The following is a 26472-nucleotide window of genomic DNA, read 5'->3' as shown; positions in this document are numbered from 1 at the left end:
GAGCACTTAGACGCAGGCGGCTACATAGATAGACACTGTCAAAGTGCCAACTGTACGTGCAGAAATGTTTCGCGTTAACAAAAAAGTCAACCTAGCTAATTTTAATAGGCCCTACTGCACTAAAACGGCTCAAATACGTTACGTCACACTGACGCAATGGCACTCTGGTTTCGCCACAGAATACAAGACGACGGAAATTTCGCCTTCAGTTTCGCCGTTAGTAAACAGCTTATTTCAATTGAACTACTAAAGAAAAAGGAACAGCTCCTTTGTCTAAAACTATTTTACGTGACGCATTCGCGTTCCTTTTTAATGTGGTCTGCGAACTCGTCCAAGCCACTACAGGTGAGCCTGACTTGATCTCTCTCTTTCGTCGCCTGTGCTTTGGCAGCAGGGACGAAATGTTGCTATCGACAGGTCCAATGGGACAGCTGCAGTGGATGCTCATAGCCATTCCTGGCTCTGTGGTGGCATTCCTCTTATCTTGCTGCTACTTCTACACCAAGAACCTGTCGCCGTAGTAAGTCTCTCGCACAGCCGCTGATGAACGATAACTCCGTAAAATGGCTGTCTGATGGCGAAGTATATGTGGTGGTATTTCTTAGCAAAGATTGCGCTATACTACTACGACAATCGTTAGGTTAGGTTAGATTAAGTGAGGTCAGTTCGGGTTAGGTTAGGTTGAGTTAGATTAGGTTAAGATAGGTTAGATTAGGCTAGCTTAGATTAGTTATATATAGGTTAGGTCAGCTTCCAACAGTAACTACAATTTAACTTTCTCTCGCAAATGCAAAAATTCCATTAAATAAGTCCAGCAGTTACCTCGGAAAAGCATTTTGCTTTTACATGTATTTGAATAGGTAGCATAGAATAGTTGGGGGCTTGAGCTGAAATTTCCTCTTAATGCTAATGTGCGTTAAGGAAGGCTAGTGGATATTAATTACAATGAAATTACATAAGCGAAATGACGAATAATTGAGGGTAAATTAGTTAGCCTAAGTCTAATCAAGGTAAATAATAATGGTAAGAAATATGAAATTAGGGTGACTGATATGAATAGCCCAACGAATTAATTAAATAAGTGACTGACGTCATCATACGATTATTTAAGCACACTTAGTAAACCAAGTATTTAATTTCAATTGTCAATTCACTTATTTAATATCGAAACGAACAATGGCATCATCCGACTTATCATGTTTACTAATACACTCAATAATTAATTAACAAAGCATACGTCGCCATCATACGACAAGACGCGTTCGCATACGTCAGAGACATATGTATCTAAGATGAGCGACTGGAAGGAGTGCTTACGCACTATTTGACATGTCTAACTAGAGAGGTTCTGTCATAATTTCTTGCTGATAGCACTGCGGAGCTGCAAACATGCAGGAGTAAAAAGGATTACATGCCTATTTAGGTATTCAAGGAATCCTTCCCATTTTACAGGTTGTAGAATGAATCCACGTACCGCATAGAAGGCTTCCTCGACTACCAACCTAACTGTGGCTGTGTAGCTATTCTTAATTTATGTTATTGCTCACCTCGAAGCCATAAGTTTTCTATTCTCTCTCCCGTATAATGCAATATCGCCGTCGCTATCATCAAAGACGACGATGACGACAGCAAAATAATATTATTGTATTATTGGTGTGTAAAGCTAAGAAGCACGCTTACTTGTTCAAAATTGTGTGCGAGGCTAGGTTTCCAATGACGAGAAGATGACTTTCCGACGTGCCTACAGGGCGGGGATAACATATTGTCAGGGTGTAGCTTTCATGTCGCTATTCCTTTTTTTTTTCGATTCGTGGTACGAAACCATGCTTCTTTTGACAAGACTAATTGCTGACATTACCATCCTGTCAACAACCCTCAACCGAGCAGCGAGCCCAACAATCCGGAGGAGAACAGCGTGGTGCAGTCGGCGGCTAAGACGAGACTGAAACTCCTAAGCACGCCTATGTAAGTTTTCACAGTTACGCATTTCGAAGTATTGCTTAACGCGCCACATAATGTTATAAAGGTATATTGTTTACACTCAGTAAATGCTCTAATTCTCACTTACGTAGCAGCATGGCAGGGAGACGCTTACAGCTCGATTTGTGCGAGAAACGAATGATGCCAGATTAGGATATTCCAAAAGAAGCCCTACGAGTCAACACTCTCAAACACTGAATAATTCGTTGTTGTTTTTTTCCCTAAAGCGTAGCAAGCTTTCGCTAGATGCCCGGGGTCATTTCTGCTGTGTTCCGTTAGACCTTCTGTTTCGTGTCCCAAATAAGAAGCCCGCAACGCCGTCTAGACTTGAATGGGTGAATTTCTGTGAATACCTAAACTTCTGTACTTTTACCGGAACCTACTTCTGTACGCACGAACCTCCGACGCGATATTTTGTCAGAAAGCTTCCAGGTGCCAACACAGATCCGCCCATAGCCCAAACCATACACTTTATTTCAATAATTACTAAAGCGAATCCTGGCGCAAGAGCCTACTAGAGGTGGGGAGCTGCAAGCGGTGTGATTCAGACAGAATGCGAGTGATGGTTTGTACACGAATTTGCCTGAACTTCGTCCTCCAGAGATCTTCCTGACTTAGCAAACTTACTATTTCATACAAAATACTGTGTTGTATACAATAAAATGAACCATCACGCAACGGACGTCGCTCTCCTTTTTCTTTAGTACCTTCTTAGCAACAATACAAAGCGGGTCACTTGGTGCTATAAACAACATTTTACATCATTTGACTAGACTGTAGTCGGTTAAATGGCCTTCAACGAGGCCATCGCAGACATCGAATCGTCAAGCTTCCGAAACCAATTTCGTCGTTCGATCAAGCGCTTTAGGGCATCGCGCGTGTACGTAAGCTTTTCAATTATGTGTGGCCTCGCAGACCCTGTATCTACGCGGGCATTCCGGGCATCCATGCGCGTTTTCCGGACACCGCTCAGACAAAAAAAGCATAATCATGTCAGCCACGCTACGCATGCGTCACATGCATCCACAAGTCGCATAGAACACGCTTATGAATTTCTTGCGGGTAAGCGGGTGCGTCGAGATTTCGACTTGGCCACCTCTACAAGCTGAACCGCTGCAATCAGTAGCAATTACACGTGTTCATAGGGTTTTCTCTATTTATACAAGTATAGAATGCTTTGAAATATAGAACAGTGAAGGCACATAAAGCGTAATACACAAAGCCACAGGAACGTCTGAAGCCACAAGCACGAACATCATACCAATCCATTTACTAACTATGATTCCAATTCTACGACAGTGACGCGCCATAAGAAACTGCTCATAGGAACGGAGACCTTAGAATGCGGCCAGGAAACGTATACGAAAAGCAGCCTTTTGTGAAAGTGCAGTTGGAACACAGGCGAGAGCGTGCGGGGGAACGGTACACGCGGAAAACACAAACAACGAGAGAATTGCGTCTTCCGGAGCAGAGGGAAGCTTCTGAAGAGGACATGTTGCAATGCAGGAGAGCGTGTCGCCGAGCAAATATCCCTAGAAAAAACGCACTACAACAAATGTATTTCATTTACCAAACAGAAGATTGGCGGTAAAAACGAGTTTATACTGAGGAGATCGTAATTAGTGTGCGTGGTGGTGTGTGGTATCCTTTGGAGTTGCTTAGCGCATAAAATACGACAGTCTTGGTCTCAATAATATAAGCTTCAGAATTAAGTAATTATTCTAAACAATTCTGCGCATTATATGACAATTCTCCAGTGAGGAGTTTTGATGTTTTGACCTTTCTTTTCTTGTAGTTGGCGGCAATGTTAATTACATGTGCAGTCTAAATCTGCAGACTCACCAGAGCAACCATGAAGGTTTTTCGAAATAGCGTATGTCTTGTGTACTTTTATACATTTCACTCCATTCGCAGTACGTTACAGATGGGCTCCAGTAAATGTAAAAGTACATGAAATGACGGGTATATAACTAATTCGCTAACTACATGATATATACTATATAGATTATATTGGGGAGATTGTAATTAGTGTGCGTGGTAGTGCGTAGTATCTATGGAGTTACTTAGCTCTTAAAATGCGACAGTCTTGGCTTCAATGGTAGAGCATAAGCTTTACAAGTAATTATTCCAAATAATACTGCCCATTATATGACAATACCCCAGTGAGGAGTTTTGATCTTTCGACCTTTTCTTTTTTCTTGGAGTTGGAAGTAATGCTAATTACACGGGCAGTTTAAAACTGCAGACTGACCAGAACAACCATGGAGGTTTTTCGAAATAGTGCATGTCATTAGTATTTTTATACATTTCGCTCCATTTGTAGTACGTTACAGATTGTCTCCAGGACATGTTGTAGAAGTACGTGCGATGACGTGTATATAAATATTCCGCTAACTTCGTCATTCAAAGGCATGTAGAAATGCGGACCGCAGTTGTCCACACGGTGAGACGTCAACATTTAAGACTTGTACACCCCAAGAATGGGGTCGGCTAAATGTAAGAAATATAAAAAATGCAGCAGATCCAACGTGCCCTGTTGGAATCTTTATGCAGCGAAGCTTACGAAGCAGTGTTCATGCGCCTCTCATGTGGCTCAGCAGTTCCCCGAACGAGGAGCTCTGCAATGCAATGCATCTTTGAACGCAACCAGCGCTATAGAGGTGAGAAAGAGGCAAGATGGCTTTTTGCGCCATTTCTTTGGCTTGCCCGACCTCCGCATAGAGGCGCAGATGCGACCGTCCACGCAGTTGACAGGTGGCGCAATGCATGCGCAACGTGAAGCCATCTCCTCCTGCCCCCTCTCCCGTCTCCTCCCCGCTCTCCACGTTTCTAGCCTCTCGCCATTTCCACCAGCGGCAAATGACCCGCATGCGCAGGCTGGCTTCCCCCCTCTACCTTCTACCGCTGCGGGCGAAGTAGCGTGAGCCATCGCTCCTACATGGAGCCGCCATCCCACAGAATAGTGTGAGCTATTCGGCAAGACAGCAGCAGGAGGTGGCAGCCACGGTCAGCAAGAGAGGCGCAGGGAGGTTCGCAAAGAATGCGTTGCTTTAAAAGTAGCGCTCTACCCGAAGAGTAAAGCATTGATTGCTATAACAACGTATTAGACAACCACACGAAGTGGGAGTTATTGTTTTATACCCCCCCCACCCCCGAAGTGGCTTATTCTCGCCATGGCGCAAGACTTCCAATGCTACCTGGTGGACTATGGCCAGAAGTGACTGCAAAAGTTCAGAGCGTGGGTCAGAGGGCTCCTGTCCTAGCGGCACCTCTTAATATCAATAAAGTTTTAATTCATTAGTTTTAGTTCTATCAGCTATATAAATTGCGCTAAACTTTCGCCTACTAATGAAATTTAGAAGCCAGGTGTCGTGCGTGCACAGGCGAACGTGAACTCACTGGGTTACTGCGGACACTCGCTGTCACAAAGCTGGCGTGAGGAAGAGCGGCAGCAGCGGGGAGCGAACGCTTCGTGTTGCCTTACAGCCTCTCGCGTCTCCGAAACTCGAAATTATGCGACTTGCACATTAGGCGCACGAAAACACAGCGCACACTAAGGCACCAGTCATCTCGGCTGACCTATGTTTGCACTCGCCGCAGAGTACTTCCACGATAATGCACGCGGTGTCGCGATAAGACGCGCCACGCGTAGTAACGGCCAGGCTAGAAGGAGAGATGTGCGCTCACCGGCCCCCCTTCCTCCATCCCGGCCCTTAGGGTGCGCTTGGTTACATCACCGCGCGCTCACTGGACTCGCGACGACACATTAGGAGCCACGCACTCTGATTCACAGCTGAACACCCGCACAGCAGGATACGCTGAAGCAGTAGGACACGAAGTAGTAGTCGGCACATTATCTTGACTTGTGTACCCGTCTCACTCATTGGCGAATGCAATGTTCGCCACATACCACCATTTATTTATTTATTTATTTATTATTACCCTCAGGGCTTACAAGAAGCATTACAGAGGGGAGGGGCATTAGAATATCAGTACATATAAAATAAATACAAGGAGAAGTGAAGAACAGCTATACCGCAAATAATATACAGCAACAACAAGTAAATAAGCACAAAAGTAACAAGGCAAAAATAAACACTTAAACATCAAGTAACAAGAATATAAAAAACGAAAACATGGAATAATAGCAATGAAAGAAAACGATAGCAATAGGTGACAACGTGATAGTGACGCAGTTTTGAAGTAGGCTTATAATTCGTTTGATAGTGCTCTGTGAAAACGGTCTGTATCAGTGATAGCGACTAGTGACGCAGGCAGGTGGTTCCACTCAAGACATGTTCTCGGCAAGAACGAGTGTGAGTAGGTAACTGTGCGCGGCGCAGGTACATGAACTTTGAAGCGATGATCGATACGTGCGGAGACATAAGATGCTGGTGTAATGTACCGGGACTTGAGCTCGTGGTTATGATAGTAGATTTTATGAAAGAGCGAAAGACGAGGTAATTTTCTTCGGGAAGAGAGAAGGGGAATGCCAAGACTAAGTTTCATGTTAGTAACGCTAGAAGTACGGTGATAATTGTTAAGAATGAAACGGACCGATCGATTTTGGACACTTTCAAGGATATGTATTAGAGTAGCATGCCCAGGGTCCCATATCGAGCATGCGTATTCGAGGTTAGGCCGGACATAAGTGACGTAGAGTTGTTGTTTTAGTTTCGGTGGAGCTAAAGAAAAGTTACGTCTGAGATGACCTAGCATGCGGTTAGCTTTCGACGTGATGCATTCGATGTGTCTTTTCCATGAAAGATTGTTAGCAATATACACACCGAGATATTTGTAAAAAAGTACTGGGTCAAGGGGAGTATCATTAAGTATGTAGGCGGGGCAAGCTGACTGGTTACGGGAAATTCTCATTGTTTTGCATTTAGAAGTGTTTAGTTCCATTAGCCAAAGCTTGCACCATGCTGCAGTGTTACCGAGATCATCCTGGAGTGTAAAAGTATCGTTAGTGCTTTCAATCTTGCGGTATATAACACAGTCGTCAGCAAATAGACAAATGGAACTTGCAATTTGGTTAGGAAGATCATTGATATAAATTAGGAAAAGTAAGGGTGCCAAAACAGAGCCTTGAGGTACCCCTGAACCGACCGGAACTTCAGGAGAATCATTATCATTAATGCTTACATATTGTGTACGGTTAGAAAGAAACTCTCGAATCCAGTTGAAGACCAGGGGATCAATATTTAGCTGGCCGAGTTTTAGTAGGAGTAAGTGGTGGTTAACTCTGTCGAAGGCTTTTGCAAAATCTAAAAATATACAGTCTACTATAAAGCCAGCGTCTAGGAAAGCATGGAGATCGCTACAAAATGTTAATAACTGCGTTTCGCATGAGAAGGACTTACGGAACCCATGTTGACTGTTATGAAAGAACTGGTTTGATTCCAAAAAGTTGACAAGATGAGAGAAAATTATGTGTTCAAATATTTTACATGGTACTGATGTCAAGGAAATAGGTCTGTAGTTGTATGGGTTATGGGTGTCGCCTGACTTGTGAAGTGGAATCACCTTTCCTTTTTTCCAGTCTCTGGGCAAGGAGCTATTGTTCAGAGATTTTGTAAAAATCAAGTTTAATATAATGGAACTATATTCGGTAGTACCTTGCAAGAATTTGGACGTAATGCTATCAATACCGCACGAAGAGGATCTTTTTAGTTTGTTAATAATAGAGCAGATACCAGATGAGTCGAGTAAAATCGGTTCCATTGGAAAGAAACTAGGTGCTATGAATGGTGGAGAGCTGCCAGAGTGAGTGGGGCAAAATGAATGGGTGAAAGCGATGTTCAGTGTAGACGCGCAATAACGGCTTGGTATTATCTCACCTAATTCATTAGTAAGGGTTATACCTTGACTATCGCGGTTTTTAACGACGTTCCAAAAGCGTCTCGGATTCGTTCTGAGTAATGATGGAAGCGTGGTGTTATAGAAATTAAATTTAGTTTCTTTTAAAGCACTGGAGTAGAGTTTTGCTGCGACGGCATAAGCGGACCACTTGTCAGTAGTTGACGATTGTTTTGCAGCACGGAAAAGTCTGCCTTTTTTGTTAGATAGTCGGTTAAGGTGTCTGGTGTACCATGGTGCGTTAGATGATTGATAAACCTTTCTTAAGGGAATGTATTTATTTATTAGATGCATTGCTTTACATTTAAATGATGCCCACAATTCTTCGACTGATGCGTCAGTGTAAGATATACAAAAACTGTCGAGGAAGGAAGAAAGATTGGTGTTGATAGCGTCAAAGTTAGCTTTATTATAATCTCTGATAAGTTTAAAGCGCTTGTTCCTTTTAGCAGTTGGTACAGAGACAGAAAAATGTATCACGTCGTGATCACTGAGCCCTGGCAGATGAGTTATTGTTGATACAATTTCAGGTGATGACGTTAGTATCAAATCTAGTAAGGATGATGTCGTAGAAGTAACACGTGTAGGAAGGCGGACTAGTTGCGATAAGCTGAAATCCAAGCATGTGGCTAGGAAGCTACTAGTTTCGGCGGAAGCAGGTTCTGCAAGCGGACATAAATGAGACCATTGGATTGATAGAAAATTAAAATCACCTAGAAGAAAAACTGGTATACCGGGAAATCTGGCTGAAATCTGGCTGAAATCTGGCTTAGACAATCATGAATTGCCTCGCAAAAAGAGCTGTTGGAGTTAGGCGGGCGGTAACAAATTCCAAAAACCATTTTTCTAAAAGCAATGGTTATACAACACCACACTATTTCTAAATTACATGGTATGTTTAAAAGAGTGCATTCAAAACATTCATTCACGGCAATGATGACACCGCCACCCGTTCTCTCAGCGCGATCACGACGATATACGGTGAATCTTTTCTCGCACTGAAGAAGTTCATGGGTTGAAATTTTGTCAGATAGCCAAGTTTCAGTCAGCAATATTATATCAGCATCTGTATCGTTAGTTAAGGCGCTTAGATTGTCTCTTTTCGGGATAAGACTGCGAATATTTGTAGAAAGCACGGAAAGCACTGACGGGGTACCACCACCCCTCGCACTGTCCTAGCTAGCGGCAGAGTAGGCACGGCCTGAGCGGGTCGCCCTCGGGGAAAGGGCATCGGTAATTGGCGAAGTGGTGTCGGAGTGAAAGGAAGGCGTCTCGCAGACGGAATTCTCGGAAGCATCATACATGTAACATTTTTTGTTTGCATATAGGCGTTTGTACCGCAGCTTAAAAGGCGTCTTTAGACCCTGATTGGTTGGGTACCCTGGTTGGGTTGGGTTGGGACCCTGGTTGGGTTGGGTTGGGACCCTGATTGATTGGGTACCATTATTTTCACGCCGCAAAGAAGTCGGCTGCATTGAAAGGATTCCTGTCACTCGGCAAGGCATTATGACTGACGAGTCATGCAATTATAAAAGCCTACCCTAAAGCTATAGATCGGGAACGCGACCTCTAAGTTAGGTTCATTAAGAGCTTGCGATATTTTTGATCATGAAGTATCTTTCTTTTTCATTTTACAGTCCTGGGAAGATCAAGCAACAGCAATGGTGAGCGAAATTTCGCATTGACGTGTATTGTCCCTCGGTTAAGTGTACGGATAAATAATGCGGGTAAGCGTTTAAAGGTTAGCTCCAAACAGATAAACCACGGACAATAAATTATCTCTCTCACTTTTCTATATCGGCGTGGTAAAAATTCGAAGCTGACCTCTGAAGGCGCTACGAGCGCATAATTTCCGTCGAATTTTTTCAAATTACAAAATCATGTGAGAAAAGAAAGCTTGACGATTGGGTACACTACACGTGGTCGTATATATAGCGCAATTCATTTTCATGCAGGAGTCAAAGCCATTACATCAGCAGGGCCGCATCAACGTACCTAATGCTCCTCGTCATATCTGTCCTCTCCGACTTCCTCGCTCTGTAAGTAATTACGCAACGCGCCGCTGAGAATCACCGAAGCCGACATAAACGCGAAGCGATCCATTACGTATATCTTACCCCATGGAGTTGTAGTTTTCGATCCGGCTTCATTACTGCGCAAACAAACTGTTGGCAGCAGTAACCTCGAGGCAGCGTCGTAGTACTCTAAAGCACTAAGAAAAAAATTGCCATGGTCGAACGCGGTTAAACCAAGTTTGTCGAGCAATAGCACGGTTTTGCTTGCTTTGGGAAGGGACACAGATGCTGCTCCGCGCCGTCAGCAACTACCGCATCTACAACTGCACCACAAGGTAACGTACACTCGCTGCTCGGCGCGGCAGCAGCAGCGAGCGAATCGACCTTCATGCTACGTCTCGCTTCAACGCGAACTAAGCGTCGAAAGCACAGCCCATGCGAAGCTGCCAGCACTCAGCGCAGTTTGTACTCATCGCAAATCGCTTTGAAGATAGACCCGCCCGACCGCACACTTTGTCAACGTCGCTGATCATTACACCCAAGCGGCGTAAGCGGTAGCCGCCGATAGTGAAAGGCTAAGTCCCACTTTGACTTTGGCTGAGCTTGAAGGTCGCATTTACAAAAGCAGGCGTTTCCTGGATTTGCGCCTGGAATAGTAGAGCTATAGCTCTAAAAGCTTTCCTGAAGTTAAACCCTCATTCAGCTTTTCTGCCGGCGTTAAGCGGCGTTGCGTCCCTCAGGGCTTAAAGTCCAGTGCTTGTCGAATGGGTTCGCCTGTTGAAGGGGAGGGGGGAGGGTCGAGCCCCTAATTAAAGAGTAGAGGAGAGGGGCAGGGCCTCCCTCCCCTTTTTTTGACATTAAGCACTGGCGTCGCTTGGCGTTGACGTGGTGAGAGCCACCAAGTCTATAAGCATGGAAAACTCGACATGCTGGGGAAGCTTCATGCACGCGAGTGGGTGCTATTCTGGGTGGCGTTTCAGCCAATCAGAGAGGCCGTAGCAGCAGCGCGGGCCAATCAGAACTGACACGATGGCGAATGTAAAAATGCCCCAAAAGCCGGGTGAATTCATGATTGAAAATAGGTTTACTCCGACTTAACAAATTAAAACAAAAGGGTATAGACGTTTCCCCACATAAGTAAGGTGGTAACTTCAGTATACACTGACACACATTAGAGGAGGCCCAGTCTACTCGTCCCACACGTCCTTGTAAACGTCCGGCAGGGGTCCACGCTTAGCTTTGCACGCCGATTCGCCATTACGGATGAACCGCGATTCCAGGTGTTTTCTTTTCCCCCACTTTTGCTCTCGGGCCAGCGTCGTCACATTGTCAAGGTCGAAGCTATGTTCTGTCGTTCAGTAGTGTTCAACAAGATAGAACGCATTGCATGGGTGGCTTTGACAACGCCTACTTTGTGTTCTTTCAATCTCATTGACCTTTTTCCGCCAGTTTTGCCAATATAAGTCGCATCACTTGACAGTGTCCAAAATGATGCACTGATATGATTTTTCCGAATATTCATTTCTTGCGTAAACTGAAAGTCATACACCACTAAACCTTAGGGGGGAAAAAAGCAACCTTACATGAAGGCACACGAGGACAGGCCAAATCTCGCTGTCGGCTGGCCGAACATGCGAGATCTCGACACAAGATTCGTTATATCCAGATTTCGGCGTTTGGGTTTAATAGCCTCCTTTAGCATCGACGCCGAGTTACACAACACCACCAGCTGACGCCGCTGGAAACGCTGAAACATCTGGTGGCCTCAAGCGTTCTAGTTAGAGAGCCTGCAAGCATGCAGGCTGCCTAGTTTAGGTATACGTATATAGATATATCTAGCGCCTGCCTAGACGCAGTCACCCTCTTTTCAGTGGCAGCTGAATATCATGAACCTAAAGGCGTTTTCATGCCGTACATATCGTACAGGTGTTGTTGTAAGCACACGTCAAAGATAAACGACAGCGGACGTAACCTTAGCGAAGGCGGCTGGTCGGCGAAGAAAATTCAAAGGCTCCTAAGATTATGGCTCGTTGTTACGACATCTGTTTACCACTGAGCAGCACGACGACTGCGACGAGTGGCACACGTATGCGGCTCTGTGTACATATCGTGCGATTGCGTACCTGTGCGTTGTGTAAGAATAAGCGAAATGTACTAGAAACGAAAATACTCTTGAACTGAGCTTGTTGGGACCCGTTCTCCATCGACAACTTTAACGCATTGCGCAGTGTTTCGTACAGCGCGTATTCGCAGAGTATTTTCGTGGACATCGGCGTGCCCATTTCGCGATGCCCGGTAACGGCGCTGTAATTTCGGAGTTACACATGGCCATACCAATTAAAACGTATACCGTGTTTATTTGAATCTAAGCCGATTGCTCGTTAAAGAAAAGGGAAGAATGTAAATAAAACGTGGCTAACAAAATATCTAGGTCGCCTTAGATTGGAGGTTTCGTTATAGGAGTCGCCGGAACTAGCTGGAAAAAATGGCACGAAGCTAACGCCAGCACCAAAAGACAGTACTGTAGCAGTTACTATCCACATCCGCAGCCGCGCACTGCCGGGGTGCTATTCTGGACGTGGTCGAATTCTGTAATGGCGCCATTTTTGAGCCAATCAGAGGAGCCAAGGGGGCTGCCGCGACCACTCTGATTGGCTGCAATGTGACGCCATTACCGAATTTGACAATACGACGGAATTTGCCATTTTGACTGAATTGAATGCGTGCAGCCATTATTTACTGAAGCTCGTTTTCGACCAGACGCTGGTATCAAGCATGTGCCGCGAGTACTGAGGTGCCTGTACTATACATCGCTGTAAAACACTCTCCATCCTCAAAAGTGAAAAAGAGTTTGTAAATCTGTCTATACCGTACACCATTACATTCTTTTTGGGAGTCAAGGCCTGGGTTTTAGACACATTTACACCCTTTTTTTCATTTTGTGGGTGTAAATTATTAAGGCGAAAGCCTTTGTGCCTCATGCGTCGAAAAATCCGTTGTTCGGCGTTATCGAAAAATTTATTATGCGGCGTTATGGCACCAAAATTGCTGGTGCCACTCGGGACCATTGATGGGACTCGAACTCCCACCCTATGGTAAGAGTTGAACCCCCACCCTTTGGTGTTTATTAAGGCAAAATTAATTAAGGCACTCAAACCCACAACCTTTGGTGGGTCTAAAATTCAAAGGCACCAACATTGATGGTGCCACTATTGATGGTCGAACGCAGGACCGTTGGTGGGAGCCCTACGCAGCGTCCTTGGTGTTAACGAAGGCGAAATTAATTAAGGCACCGTTAATAGGATGGAGTTAATTAAGTCACTCGCACCCACGACAATTAGTGGGAGAAAATACGTAATAGGAAGTTACAACGCATTCGACTGAGAATGTGAGATAATTTAATGTGTGTTTCGTGAGCTCGCAGGCTCTTTCCTTCATCCTCCTTAGCGTATGCTAGAGTGACTGTCAACATTTTTACACTGTATACTGCAAATACAGTGCAGTGTAGAGATGTGCCGTTTCATCTTGCTGGCTTACGATAACTTGGTTTAGGCTAACTCCCAGACCGACTCCTAGGCCGACCTAGGTTCGAGTAAACACGGTACCCATTGCTACAGCCACCGCGTAGCTGTATATATAGCTGGCACGCGGTGCAATATGTACTCGCGCCCACCTCGCAATGCCACGCCAGAAATAATGTACCGTTTAGTCAATGCGTTACTTACCTCTGGCTTAATTGTACGCAGCGTCACAATCGCAATGCACCGCGCCGCGTATTAATGGCAATTCGCCGACGCCATTACCTTTATGCCCAGCGCTGCTCAGAGATAAACTCGACGGCTACGTGAGATAATTATTACGAAAGCAGGAGCCGGCAATCACGCACAAGAATGTCGCCCCTACCATTTCTGTCAATTGCTCACCAGTCACCGGTACGCTGAATACAGAGAGAAATCTATCGAGAACACAGCCGCTGGTGTTATGAAATATGTTGATTGTACGCATGTTGCTGTGGCTATCGCGGCTGTCGAGTGTTGTACGCTGTTAAGCGCTAAAGCGTGTACTCCACGCGCACGCATCGCTCCTCCCACAGCCAGCTCAGCTTCCTAGCTGTGCTGAATCTGGCGGCGGCTTCGCTGTATCAGCTGATGTCTCGTGCACCCACCAGCCTCGCACCCGACGGTAGGCGTGTGACTCCGCCCTGGGACGTAGTGTTCATCGCCGGCGGTGCACAAGCCATCTCACGATTCACCTCGGTAGGTACCGCGCGGTCGACTGAGGGGCACTAGAAGTGCACCAATACCTTTTGTGATACGCACGTGCGTGTCGAAAATGTGACAAACGGGGCCAATGTATAAAGTGCGAACCGGCCTGTGTAGTTTATAAAAGGGTTGTCGCAACGCTTCCTGTAGGCATCATACACCCGCGACTCAAAGGCCGCGCGCTTAATTGGCGCACGGAGGGAGAATTTCAATTAACGGGGGGACGCTTTCAGCAGGTCACATGGTAAGGACTAAATCATGAATGCGGGTCGCTGGCCTAATTTATTGTATCAAATGCCGGTGCACATGTGTGACATCGCTACTCGGAGCGCAAGGGCAGTGTTATCTACAGATAGTGCCGGTACACGACAGGGGGTGCACGTTGTTGAGCGTGCTGGTGCGGATTGTACGTCACACCTCTCTGCGAAAAAAAAAAAAAACATACAGACGAATTGTGTTGTCGTTGTCTAATATCGGGTTCGCCTTTTATTTTGTGAGGGAATAACCATTATCGATAAGGCGGTCTATTTTCCGAGTCCTCAGTCAGCGATGACGTTACGTTGTCATCTGGGGCTCCGTGGTTGCGAAATAGCTTAATGTGTAGCTCGGAGCCCCGACGTGATGCTATATTCTGACCAAGAACACATAAATGCCAGTGGGTTCTTTTGTAGGCGTGTGCGCGTTAATTGCTTTCGTCGAAGTTTGTTTTTTCAAGGCCAAGCATCGGCCCACTGCTCGAGTGACGTCAAGGCTCCGACGTTTCCGGCTATTTTCTTGTCTATATATGTCTTGTCGCTACGAGTAGTTATGCGACAGGTACATTGATGGTGTACGTGCTGGGTGGCGCAGGAGTGCGATCTTCTGGGCGGCCTGGTGCGTGGCGTGAGTGACAACTTCTGGCAGCAGCGGTCGCCGCTGATGAACCAGGCGCTGCTCTGCCTGGCCATCTGTCTTGTCGCCGAGGTCAGCACGGCGGACGCGATCGCCGAGGCCCTGCTTCCTCTGGCACACGTCGTCGTGAGAGACTCCGCATTCTCTTCGTCTACGGCCATCGCGCATGTAGCGCTGAATAATACACGCTGCCCCTGACAAATCACCGAAGCTTAACAGCGATGTCCTCTGTTAGTCCTTGTGAAACCCTTTGGCAACGCCTGAGTGCTCATGGTGTGTCACATGCCGTAGAATAGTTGTTCTGTCCGCCGCGAGCGGGACAATTAAAAAGCCCAAGACAGGAACTTTGCGAGAGCTGGGTCGAGATAGCTTTATGCCCATCCAATAAGGGTTTCTGAATAGCCAAGCAACCTTCACGTTATTCTATTCCGGTTGTAGTTATGGCACACAAGGGGATTAAGACTGGGCGCCATCTGGGGCCCCGCATGGCGTGGTGCGGTGCCGCTGATATAGAAAAGGAGATGTCGATGCTAATCATACTACGAGAGACAGGAACAGCGACGGCGGCGATACGATCTGGCAACGTGCGCTCAAAAAACGAGTTGCCTCAAGGCGCACTCTTGTGCGACCAACGGCGAAAACGCACACCTTAACGCGCAGGTCGCTGTAAGAGTTAAAGGGACGCACACTGTGCCTGGCGACAGCTTTTTATGGCAGCGCAGCCAACGCTATGGAGCCGAAGCACGCATTTCTTCACTGCGCATCTGGAGGCAGTCCGCGAATGTAAGCAACCGGAAGTTACGCAGCGTAAAACAAAGCGTGCCAATTACAATTCTTCTTTTTTGTTTAAGATTCATTTTGTAGCAGAAAAAATTCTTGCTTAGGAAAACGATTTCCGTTTCTTGCGGTTCCTAGTTTTCTGGTTTTGCGGTGTCGACGTCTGGTTCTCCTGGTCCTGTAAGCCGCCAACGAAACGTTGGCACTACATGGCATAGTAACACAAGAGCAGAAGCTCCACACGTGAGGGCGCGTGCAGATAGCTTTGGCTGTGCTGCCACAGGAAGTTTTCATCGAGTATAGTAGGTTCTGGTTGCAACTAAACATTGTCATAAAAGAAACTAAGGGGAAAAACATGTACGAGCGATGATATGACGACAGCACAAACGCTGAGTCCAGTTGAAAGTCGGAAGCCTCTTTCGTGCTTTTCCCTTCAATTGTCAGTATTTCTTTCGCTATAACGATGTAAATAGTAAAAATTGCCACAAACTCCGTGCTGTAGACAGGTGCCCGTGCCCGGCGGGGCTTTGTGACCCAGATTGTTCCAATGCCGAAGCAGTGCATTCTACTTTTGACCCAGATTGTTCCAATGCCGAAGCAGTGCATTCCACTTTTGACCCAGATTGTTCCAATGCCGAAGCAGTGCATTCCACTTTTGACCCAGATTGTTCCAATGCCGAAGCAGTGCATACCACTTTTGACCCAGATTGTTCCAATGCCGAAGCAGTGCATTCCACGTTTGACCCAGATTGTTCCAATGTCGAAGCAGTGCATTCCACTTTTGACCCAGATTGTTCCAATGCCGAAGCAGTGCATTCCACTTTGCGCAGGCGTCACGCACGGACAAGGAGGCGCAGTTCTTCGCCCTGCCCTTCGCGCTGTGCGCCTCGACTAATCTGGTGATCCCCATGTCGCTGCCTATAGTCCTCGTACACGGCTTCAAGGAACTCGATCTCACCCAGCTGGTACGGGTGGTTGAGCCGCTGGTTCTAAGCTTCTGGCCTACTTCTGGCAAAGCCAAATCAGTGTCCACCTTATCAGGGGTGGTATGTTGGCGTAACAATTACACTGATGATGCAAAACGCACGCGTGCATACAACATGGGAATTAGTACAGTACGCTTTGTACATACTTCTACGAGATTGCTGAAGGACAATGAAATATGGACAGACAACGGTAATTGCTTGATTAATATTGCGTTTAAGTTCCACAATCTCAATATTGCGTAATACCTGATGGCATAAGAACACGCTAAGAAGTGGAATTTACTTCCTGTGAAATTGCTAAATAGAGTACCACAGCAATTTTGGCAGAGGCGCATTGGTTTTCTATCACAGGTATAAAAGTCACAATAGAATTTGAGATTAACTGAAATACAATCAATAGGAATATATAGTTGTAACTAAATGATTAGTATTATGTTAGAATCTTCTGTATGAATATTGTAACTAAGGCTGCCGACTACTTAATACAATATAGGGATTGCACTTCTCCAGGCAGTATTCTTTTCACATCTATGAAATTGCTCATTAGATAAACACAATGAAATAGCTATAAGTAGTTGTCATTACATGATCAGGAGAGCTGTAAAACTGACCATGCGGTACCAACGTGGGAACTGGTGTATATATGTAATAACTGACGGAGCAAAACATGATAGAAAATGAAATGTTCCCACTACGGCGTTTGCTAAATAGAACGCCATATAAATGTTGAAACCGGCATATTGATATATTAACTAAAGGTGCATAACTCACGTTAGAAAATGAGTCCTATTTCCTATGAGATTTCTACACCAGATTATACAGTGCGACAAACTACGCTCAGATCTCTGAGGAGCTTCTCCTCTGCCACCACTGGAAACCTCCACGTCAAACTGAATCACCCGTCTTGTATACGTTAGACATTTGAATTATTTTTCAATCTGAGAATTTCTAGCGTTAAAGCAGCCACTCTAAGACAGAATAAGCCTAGACGTTATTGCTCTCTTGCTTTATTTTGCAGCTAATGGTGGGCGTGGCCATCAAGGTGGTGTTGGTAGCTGGCGTCCTGCTGTCAATGAGCACGACTGGCCCGCTGCTGCCTTTGTTGGACAACGCGGTCGGGGAACGCACCAGTTCACCGAAAACGTCTTCCGCGAGACCGACTGCCAACCATTCCCGTCTTTCCTACTAATCGCTACAACCGATAGGCCCGCTGGGCAATATGCGCGCGCGCACGGATTCTAGAGCAACTCTCGAACTGATCGTCCAATTCACTTCGGTGTTCAACAAACCGAATATTCATTAAATTCATCAATATAGTCGTGAGGAGGGGCCTTCGAATTCTTAGCGCTTTATCAGCAGGGGCGCAAGCATATACAATGTCACGAGCAGCTGAAATGCAAACGGCTCGGCTTCTCACGACAGCACTTGCCCGCTCAACTAACTCGTCTGCATACGTTTCAAAACTGAATATTTTTCAGAAAAAATATAGTATGACATCTCTGTTGAAAGGACGTTCAATTGGCCCGAGTACACGGCATCGAACCGGCAGAGGTACACACCCGATGATGATGATCCCACGGCACTAAAGTTGAAGATCGATCAACGTAGGATGATGAAGATAATATGCAGATAAAGAAGGCGTGCAAAATAAACGCCCACACTAATCCCACGCGTAAGCGGCCATCGTGGCGGCAGGTCAAGTCGACGGAGAACGTCCCCGTGAAGAGTTCAATGCAGGAAACGTGAACGACTTCGGCGCTGCGACCACGGCGGTCTGTTGTGGCGGCAACAGGAGTCACGCGATAACTGATGGGCGAATTCTGCCCCCTGGCTATGTATGGCCCGATGAATCGTAGTCGGAACTTGTCACACAAGCCAGGAGTTCGAAGGGACGTCAATAGGAGTACCTCGTCACCAGGTCGGAAGGACAGAACGCGGTGAAATAAGTTGTAAATTATCTTCCCGACTTGTTGTCTCGCCGCTGTGTTAACGCGAGCACCCTGGCGTCACTGAGCGAGTCGTAAAACGAATTCTTCGCTAAACGATGTAGGTGGGTTGACAGAAACCTTGAAAAGGGAAGAAAGAAACCTCGAGAAGGGAAGTAGGTGAGCGTCCGTAAACCAGGCAAAATTCCGAGTAGCCGGTGGTGCGCTGAACGGCCGTGTTGTAAGCGAAAGTGCCCAATGGTAGAAGCTTGTCCTAATTTTTCTGGTCAGGTTGAATATATACGGCGACCATGCGGGCAAGCGTGCGATGAAATCCCTCTGTCAGCCCGTTAGTCTGTGGATGATAGCTCGAAGTTGTTTTGTGGGTGGTACCAGAAGCGCGCAGGACTTCGTTTAAAGGTTTCAAAGAGAGCAAGTGTGACTGTGTTCAATGAACATGAATATACTCTGTCTGTTGCAAATGTACTTATTATGCAGCTATAGATTTGCAGCCGCAGAAAGCCATCTATGCACGCAATGGAAGTTCACATGAGAAGTGCACGCAGAATGTCATGCAATAATGCATAACTACGTTTCTCTAGCTCATTTGTGCTTCCACATTCAAATTCGAATGCGTTGCCGAAGGGTTGAAATCCGGGCCAGTTGGTACATAGTTGAAGGAAAAAAAAACAGTCAAAGAACACAAACTGGTCCAGTTGATAGTCCAGTCGTTGTGGTGCGAACCTCTCCTCTTGTCCTTTGTGTTTTTTGACTCGTTTTTCCCTTCCATCAAATGCGTTGCCATTCGTGTTCGAACATTTAAACTTTATTTTCATGTCGAGCATAATAAACTAAAATCATTCTCAGCTATGCTTCTCAGTTAAATGCATTTTGCACAATGTTCCTTTGTTTTTCGGGTCGCATTTGAAAGCGAACTGAGCTTTCGAAGTAGGATTGATAAAAATCAACAAAAATGGAAAAGATTCCTTCTGATCGCATCAAAAATACTGAAGTTTTGTGAGCCGTCACACATCGCTTGAAAAGCATGCCTGCGACGCAGGCTTGCAAAGCGTGCTCTCATTACTGCGTTGAGTCGACCCTCTTTCATAGATCGCGTGCTTCTAAAAACTTGCGAGCTACAACATTTCAAGAGCGCTCAGTTGTTGAAATGTCATGGGAACCTGCAATCAGTGCTAAAGCAGTGAAAAAGCATGTGGTCACTACTTGCCGTTTTTGCCTAAAGGAAACATGTTTTCACCTCTAGAGAATTATACTCTAGTTATAAATACCTTTTTTCTGACACCGCTAAGTGACCTCATACGAACTCTCATTGTCTGAGGGGAACAAGGCTCCTCGTCAGTGGTAGTGAGCAGGAAAACGTTGGGTGATGACACATCCCTTAATAACGCACTAGTGATGTGCCTATACGAATGTACGAAATATATTACATATCCAGATGCATAGGGCCAATTCTTATGCATGCCATTATAAAGCCAGAACAATCAAAGAATATTTATAAAGCCAGAACAATCAAAGAATATATCATGGTACAAACAAGATTAGGAGATTTATTCACTGCGTTCTATATTTAAATCATGCTCATATGATGACAAAGCCTTTCTGTGCCATCTGAAAATGCTTTCTCTTTTGTTGTTTCGCTGCTTAGGATATTCGCCTTTTCTAGAGAAAGAGGCCAGACAAAAATAATTTCGTCAGGTATTTTGAGACAACAATCGGGAAAAGAGTGCAAAAATATTAAGATTTATTACGGGAAATGCTGTCGTGACGTCCCTATCCTGCAGGCGGCTCGCCGTCTTTAGACGCGTGACGCCGCTGAGCGCGGTTGAGGGGGCGTTCGTCTTCTTGTGCAAGGATACCGACGAGGCTTGTTTACGTTTTACATTCCTTGGCGTTGTTGAAACCTGCTGGGCCTTAAAGCCCCTTCTTAATTAGTTTCAGTGTCACCCGCGGGAACGTCTTGCGCGATCTCTGCAGCATATTGAGCTGCTACTTAGCCGTACTGCTGCCACTGCCATAGCGTCTTGGTCTGTCACCGTCTAACCATAAAGAGGAGGACTGCGAAGAGCTTAGTGAGCAAAGCTCGCGTAATTCGGAGAAGAGACCCAAGCCGTCAAGCGCTGGTGGTTCCTCGTTGCCTCCCTCGCATGGCGAGAATAGGGGAGGCGGAGGGCTGGGCGATTCTCCTCAATCCATCCCCCTTCGCCCCCCGGGCCCGTCTCTAATCGTGGGAACAGGGGTCCCTATCACGCCGGCTAAGCATGAATAGGGGTTGCTGATCACTCCTAGTAGGCGTTATTCCTTAAGCGTGGAAAGATATCACGCGTAGATTGTAAAAAACGTGCAAACGCACGTTTAGATTAACTTGGATTTTTTTAGTGTACGCTGTCCATATTTGCTTCCCCCGAGACGTTGCAACGTCTCGGGGGAAGCAAACGAGAGAGAGAGAGAGGACGACCACTTCGAGCTAAGTGCTTAATTCTAGCAAGCTTGGAAGCCAGGGGACGATCAAATAAGAACAATATGCAGGTTCTTGTTTTGGTCGGTTCCGTTGGTAATTTATTGCGACGGCCAGATTTTGACTTTCATGCACAGGTTCCCATCGATCGCGAGGTCAAGCAAGAAGTCCTCTGTGATTCGGAAGGCGCCTTTCGATGCTGTTCCTGGACATGTGGCGGCCGACGTCCAGATGTTATTGCCAACGCTGCTGTGGACTTCGACAGAGTAGAAGTAGCTTCTTGAAACCTCGTTCAACACAAACAGCTGTAATGACACTTGGCCTAGGAACTGCCTACGCCGTCTCACAACCAAGGCAAAAAGAACGTTGTCAAGCGCCAACAAAGTGGCTCTTGTTGGGTTAGCCTGACAGGCTACATCTTCCATGATGAGGTGCCTTCCTTGGCCTGCAAAGGTTGGTTAGATAAATATAAAAATAATTTTTAAGAGAGGACACTTGGCGAGAACTGGAATCAAGGAACACGACATGGCCTAGTCACAACACCCATTACTGCTTTGTAGCTCGTCTGGGAGCCCGAATCTCACTGCGCGCATGTGCTTAGTCACATTTTATGTGCTTTTTATGAACTTCAATGTTTAGCTCCAAAACACTCTACAATGGTATATTTAGTTTTAAGGAAGATAACGCTTTCTTAGGTGTTCTTTTTTTCCACGCGCCGTGAGTACTGTGCATTCGAGCATGCGGAATTTATGGTTAATTTGCATTCAGCAACGAGCTTTACTATAATTCTAGGATAACTTATTATCATACTTTCATGTCGTATCATACTATACATATCATCGTATCATACTACCATGCCTAAACGTAAGTACTTTTTTTTATCCGCAAACTGTAATGAAATAGCTTAAAATGTGTCCATCTGTCAAGCATAACACTAATAGAAGTTATGCTAGATGACCGATTGTGTTCCAGAGCGCATGCACTCACCGAGATCAAACCCGTTATTCGTTGATTGATATTTTTCAAGCGGTAGGTTACAATGACCGCCCTGTTCTTCCCCAATGTACCGCCCGGGAAGAAAAACCAAGAAAAATAATATTGATTGGTTTTACGAGCTGTTACATCCTTTCTTATGTGCCGTGCCGTGAGTGTGCGGCCTTTACTCATTCTCATTGCGCCGATGTGTCGTCCTTTGCACCTAAGATGCGAGATGGTATTTCACTACAACTATAGTTAAGTGGGTTCATATCACAATTGGGCTATATTAAGCCTGGAGCTTAGGGGGTATGCATCAGTGTGCTCCTGATGCTTAGTGATTCCTAACTAAAGGTTAGCGAGTCCTAGCAGGAGAACACGAAACATCCAAACATTTCCTCACATGTCTTTTGCGCGTTACCATATGTTTAGTCTATGCGTGGGATTATAAGTAATTTTTCTTTCGCCGTCAGTGCTGCAGTATATTGACACGTGGACTTGTTTATCTTTTACGGGTGAGCGCTTTTCACCGCCATACAAATGGTATCGCTCAGCGCGGGACGCGCCCGCATGTATCGGAAGTTTCTCGAATGTTATCGATGTTTCTGCGGTCACCAAAGTTTGTGTGATCTGATTGCATGTGCGACGCGAATTTTGCAGAACTTTCTGGAGGACACGCGGGCACCACAGATTACTCTGGAACTTTCGACGACTCGCGTATAGAAGCAGACGGGCTTGACCGGCAGATCAGTTTTCGACGACTGCCGACCGCGTTCGTCGCTATTACTGTGCTTTGAGTGTAACTTGCTTTTGTGTGAACAAGTTCGAGCAATAAAAAGTTAGTTGCGTCATTCACAGCTTTGCAGCTTTATTATTCACCGTCACTAGCACGTGACAATATCACTGACTGCTTTCTGTCTAAAGGATGAAGTGAACGCATCACGCTTCCGTATTCTGACTGGCACCTGTGCACGATACTACCTTACGGCTATCTCCACACTAGAAAGGCAAGTTTTCATGTTGATGTTACGGCGACATTGCGCGCAAGTAATCACGTGTGGTTATTACGTTGGAACACACTTGGCACTTTCTTTCTTGGTATACTGACTTACTGTCAATGGGATAAAACGAGGTGCCATGGGATCCTATGAGGTGGTTCGGTATGTCTTTTACTGGCCCGATCCAACCGCACGACCTCGTGTAGAAGCAGCGCCGAACTAGTTTAGAGCAGAGTAGTTGTAGAGCAGAGTCGAACTAGTTTTTCAGCGAAGCTGTCCAACACCTTTAATGCCTGCTACACAATTTTCTCAGAAATACAGATAATTCCTGAAGTTTAGATCTTGAGAAAAGAGGATACATTTTAGGGGTGATTTGAGGCAAAGCTTTAGTTGCGTTGGTTGTTTGGAAATTATTGAATATTGCTAGATCTTTCTGACTAGCTCGTTTAGAAGCTTTATATGAAACTCCTGGTGGGGACGGAGCAAAGAAGTGCAGCGATTTCATATTTTGAAAAAGTCAATAACGCCATGGCTATCATTAACGCATATCTAACGTTCTTAATGTGTTGGTTAGTTATGTGCTTGAAAAATATTTACTGAGCACTTATAATACTTGTTCACTCCCTATTTCGATACGTTCTACGAAGCGCGTACTTGGCTTTCCCAGTCGTCTTGGAGACCTATGCAAAACATGCAGTTTCATTTTCATTCAGGCATATATGCGTGTTGTGTGTAATGTACGATCAATGTTTCATCTGCGGAGATTAAGTACAGCCTTTGTGCAGAAATGCTTATTGAAATGATGCGCAACGTCACACAGCGGCTATCAAAAATGTATTTCATGCAATTGTAAACAAACTGACAATGAGTTCAATATCGACCGAATTCAGCGGTATACACTCTTAGACAACATTACACCCTTTGGATCTTATCTTGGTGCACAACAATAATCATCTGTATTGTCAGAATTTCCTGCCTTTAACGCTGCGCGCGTGGTACTTCCAAATCACGGAAGGCATGCACGTTATTAGCATGACCGAGCATTCTCGACAGGAAAGTAGCTAACGCAGCGTTTTCAAGAAAGGAAACGCAAGCACGACAGATGACCATTATCGCTGTGTGGCAAGATACGAGCCAAAGCCTGTACATTTGTTTAAGAGTGTAGTAAGTTGAATGCGTTTCCAAACTTAAATGTTCGCAGGCTAAGTGGACACGTTGCAAGTAACTCAACCGCCTCCCCCCCCCCCCCCCCCCTATATTTAGCGTTATACAAGGTATGTTGTTGGAGTCACCGTTGTTCTCGGTGAAATAAAAAATCACGTTCTTTATACTTGGTGACAAGGAGACACGTTATGTGTAACTGCAGGCAAGTAATAAAGACTGTCCGGCAATTACGGCCGTTGCAATAAATCAGTTACTCAAATGCTCCAGAGCGTTATGAGTGAGTTCAATGAGCAGCGCGATATCTATCCTGCTGAACCGCAATAACAAATTGCACCGCATGTTTCCGAAGCGAAGATAGGGGGAGAACGCTATACAGAAACTTTATATGGAACTGAATGCTTGTGGACAAAATGCTGTCTTTGCAAAGAAATTTCTGAAGGTCTATTAGAGTGGGAATGAGTTGTATTTCCCAAAGCCGCGAGAAAATTCTGCGCTACACCGGATATATATTTGGCAGAAATAGGGGAGAAGTGCAATTTGTGGCCAAGCTATAATTTCGGCGAATTAATTAGTAGATCCTAAAATATTTGTTGAACCCACGTTTTCATATCGGTTCATGCGTTGCACGTGGTTCGTAGTCCCGTGCCTTCGGTAAACAAGACTAGGCACCCTGCGAATATTTCGCTAAAATGGGTTATGGTTTATGGGTTATGCGTAAGCAAAGTTCCGAATGGGTCACCTGTTAATATTTAAAATTCAGTTTGGATGGCCGGCTGGGTGAACAAACGTGGTAACCTTTGCCTTCGCTATACGTATATTGCTCTACAACCATTCTACAAATGTAGTACGGGAGCTCAAAGAACGCAAGCATAATGAAGAAAGGAAGTACTTTTTTCCTTTCCTCTTCACCTAGTTATTCGCCAGAAACAACTCTAATGGGAAACTTGATATAGTCAAATCTGCCTCTAGAATTGATCAGCCACACTGCTTTCTGACTTGGACGCCCCAACCACCAATAACCATTCCCGCTGCCTGCAATGGGAAAGCTTCGAAATGCACCGTACACAAATAAGTTCGTCTGCTGCTTGTATGATCCTACGATTTTTCAGAGGGAATCCCTATGCCAGAACACGGACGACACAGAAGAGAATTCTGATACTAATGGCAGGGGAGCTGGTTGAAGCCCTGCCCACGCAAAGCCTAATGTTAGCCACCAGCTTCTCCTCGCACTTAATTGTGTCTTACGATTGGTGTCACTGGACGTTTCATATGTCGCAGCTTAGCGCCTTGAGATGGTTCAGTGTCCTCCAGCATTCACCCTTATGTTCGTGGACGCGAAGAGGCTAACTCCGAGAAGCGCATGAAACCAGTTACCTGCACACCCTCTGGAGACCCTCTGTGCTTCACCACAGTAACCCCTACGGGGTCCACTCTTATGCGCTCTCTTCTTTCGCTCTCTTCTTTCGGTTCTTTCAAATGAGCCTCCTAGTCGGCTCGCGTGCGCCGCGGCAGCGTTTCGCAGTTTGTGGGTACAGCACGTGCTGTGTTTGCTTTCCTATAGGACAAAAATGCCGGTGGTAGGATGTGGAGGTCGCGAGGTGGGCTGTGATAGCTTAGACATTACAATCGTCCATAGCCTGAAGAGAGCGCTTGAAGCTGTCATCTTAAGAGCGTCCAGGTCACGTGTTCAGAAGGAGGACTTAAAATGCTCGCCAGCAAACTGGCTCCGAAGCATGCACTCATCGTCGAGTGCACCCAGGCCCAAAAAGAGCGTCGCGTGGAACGGCGGCGTCTTCGCAGCGAAACGTGATGAAGACCACGCATGTATTTATGCAATGTATGCATACAATTACAAAACAATTGAATTACATACAGCCGCATAATTCAATCAAAGCAAACAGCACACGAACTTTCGCTTACATCGATTCCCACAGTGCGTATGATCCACCAATTCCTTTTTTTTTTTTCAAACTGAAACTCCCTGTTCTTTCACGGAGCACTTTTCGAACCATTCTCAATCGTTTTAATAGTGTAACTACCTACCGAATTTGAGGCTCCAGTGGTAGCGTTGTCTGTCACATTCCTCTCTGTGTTATTCAATGACAATGTTCTTGCATATTGCGTTATTTTATGTTAAAGCACTTAATTTTGGAAATAGCAGAAT

General features: G+C 45.6%; 2 protein-coding genes across 7 annotated transcripts in view; one reads left to right on the top strand and one right to left on the bottom strand.

Annotated features, from left to right (window-relative positions):
* Positions 1-26472, bottom strand: part of LOC142575821 (uncharacterized) — a 262670-nt gene that overhangs the window by 225124 nt on the left and 11074 nt on the right. For 2 of the 6 annotated variants that reach the window (XR_012826721.1, XR_012826720.1), the window contains one exon: positions 20441-21616. The exons of the other annotated variants lie outside the window; for them this stretch is intronic. The gene's annotated coding sequence lies outside the window, so the exon portion shown is untranslated. Of the gene's footprint in view, positions 1-20440; positions 21617-26472 lie in introns of those variants that run through there. 6 annotated transcript variants of the gene reach the window in all.
* On the top strand, positions 395-18147 carry LOC142573979 (uncharacterized). The gene is made up of 8 exons (XM_075683176.1): positions 395-520; positions 1888-1965; positions 9477-9503; positions 9795-9878; positions 13948-14110; positions 14966-15133; positions 16615-16749; positions 17789-18147. The coding sequence occupies exons 1-8, from the start codon at positions 402-404 to the stop codon at positions 17957-17959; spliced, it is 945 nt and encodes a 314-aa protein (XP_075539291.1). The 5' UTR covers positions 395-401; the 3' UTR covers positions 17960-18147.

Source organism: Dermacentor variabilis, chromosome 3 (genome assembly GCF_050947875.1).
Source record: "Dermacentor variabilis isolate Ectoservices chromosome 3, ASM5094787v1, whole genome shotgun sequence".
NCBI classification, from domain to species: domain Eukaryota; kingdom Metazoa; phylum Arthropoda; class Arachnida; order Ixodida; family Ixodidae; genus Dermacentor; species Dermacentor variabilis.
Note: the sequence above shows the minus strand (reverse complement) of the source record. Positions and strands in the feature narration are given on the sequence as shown.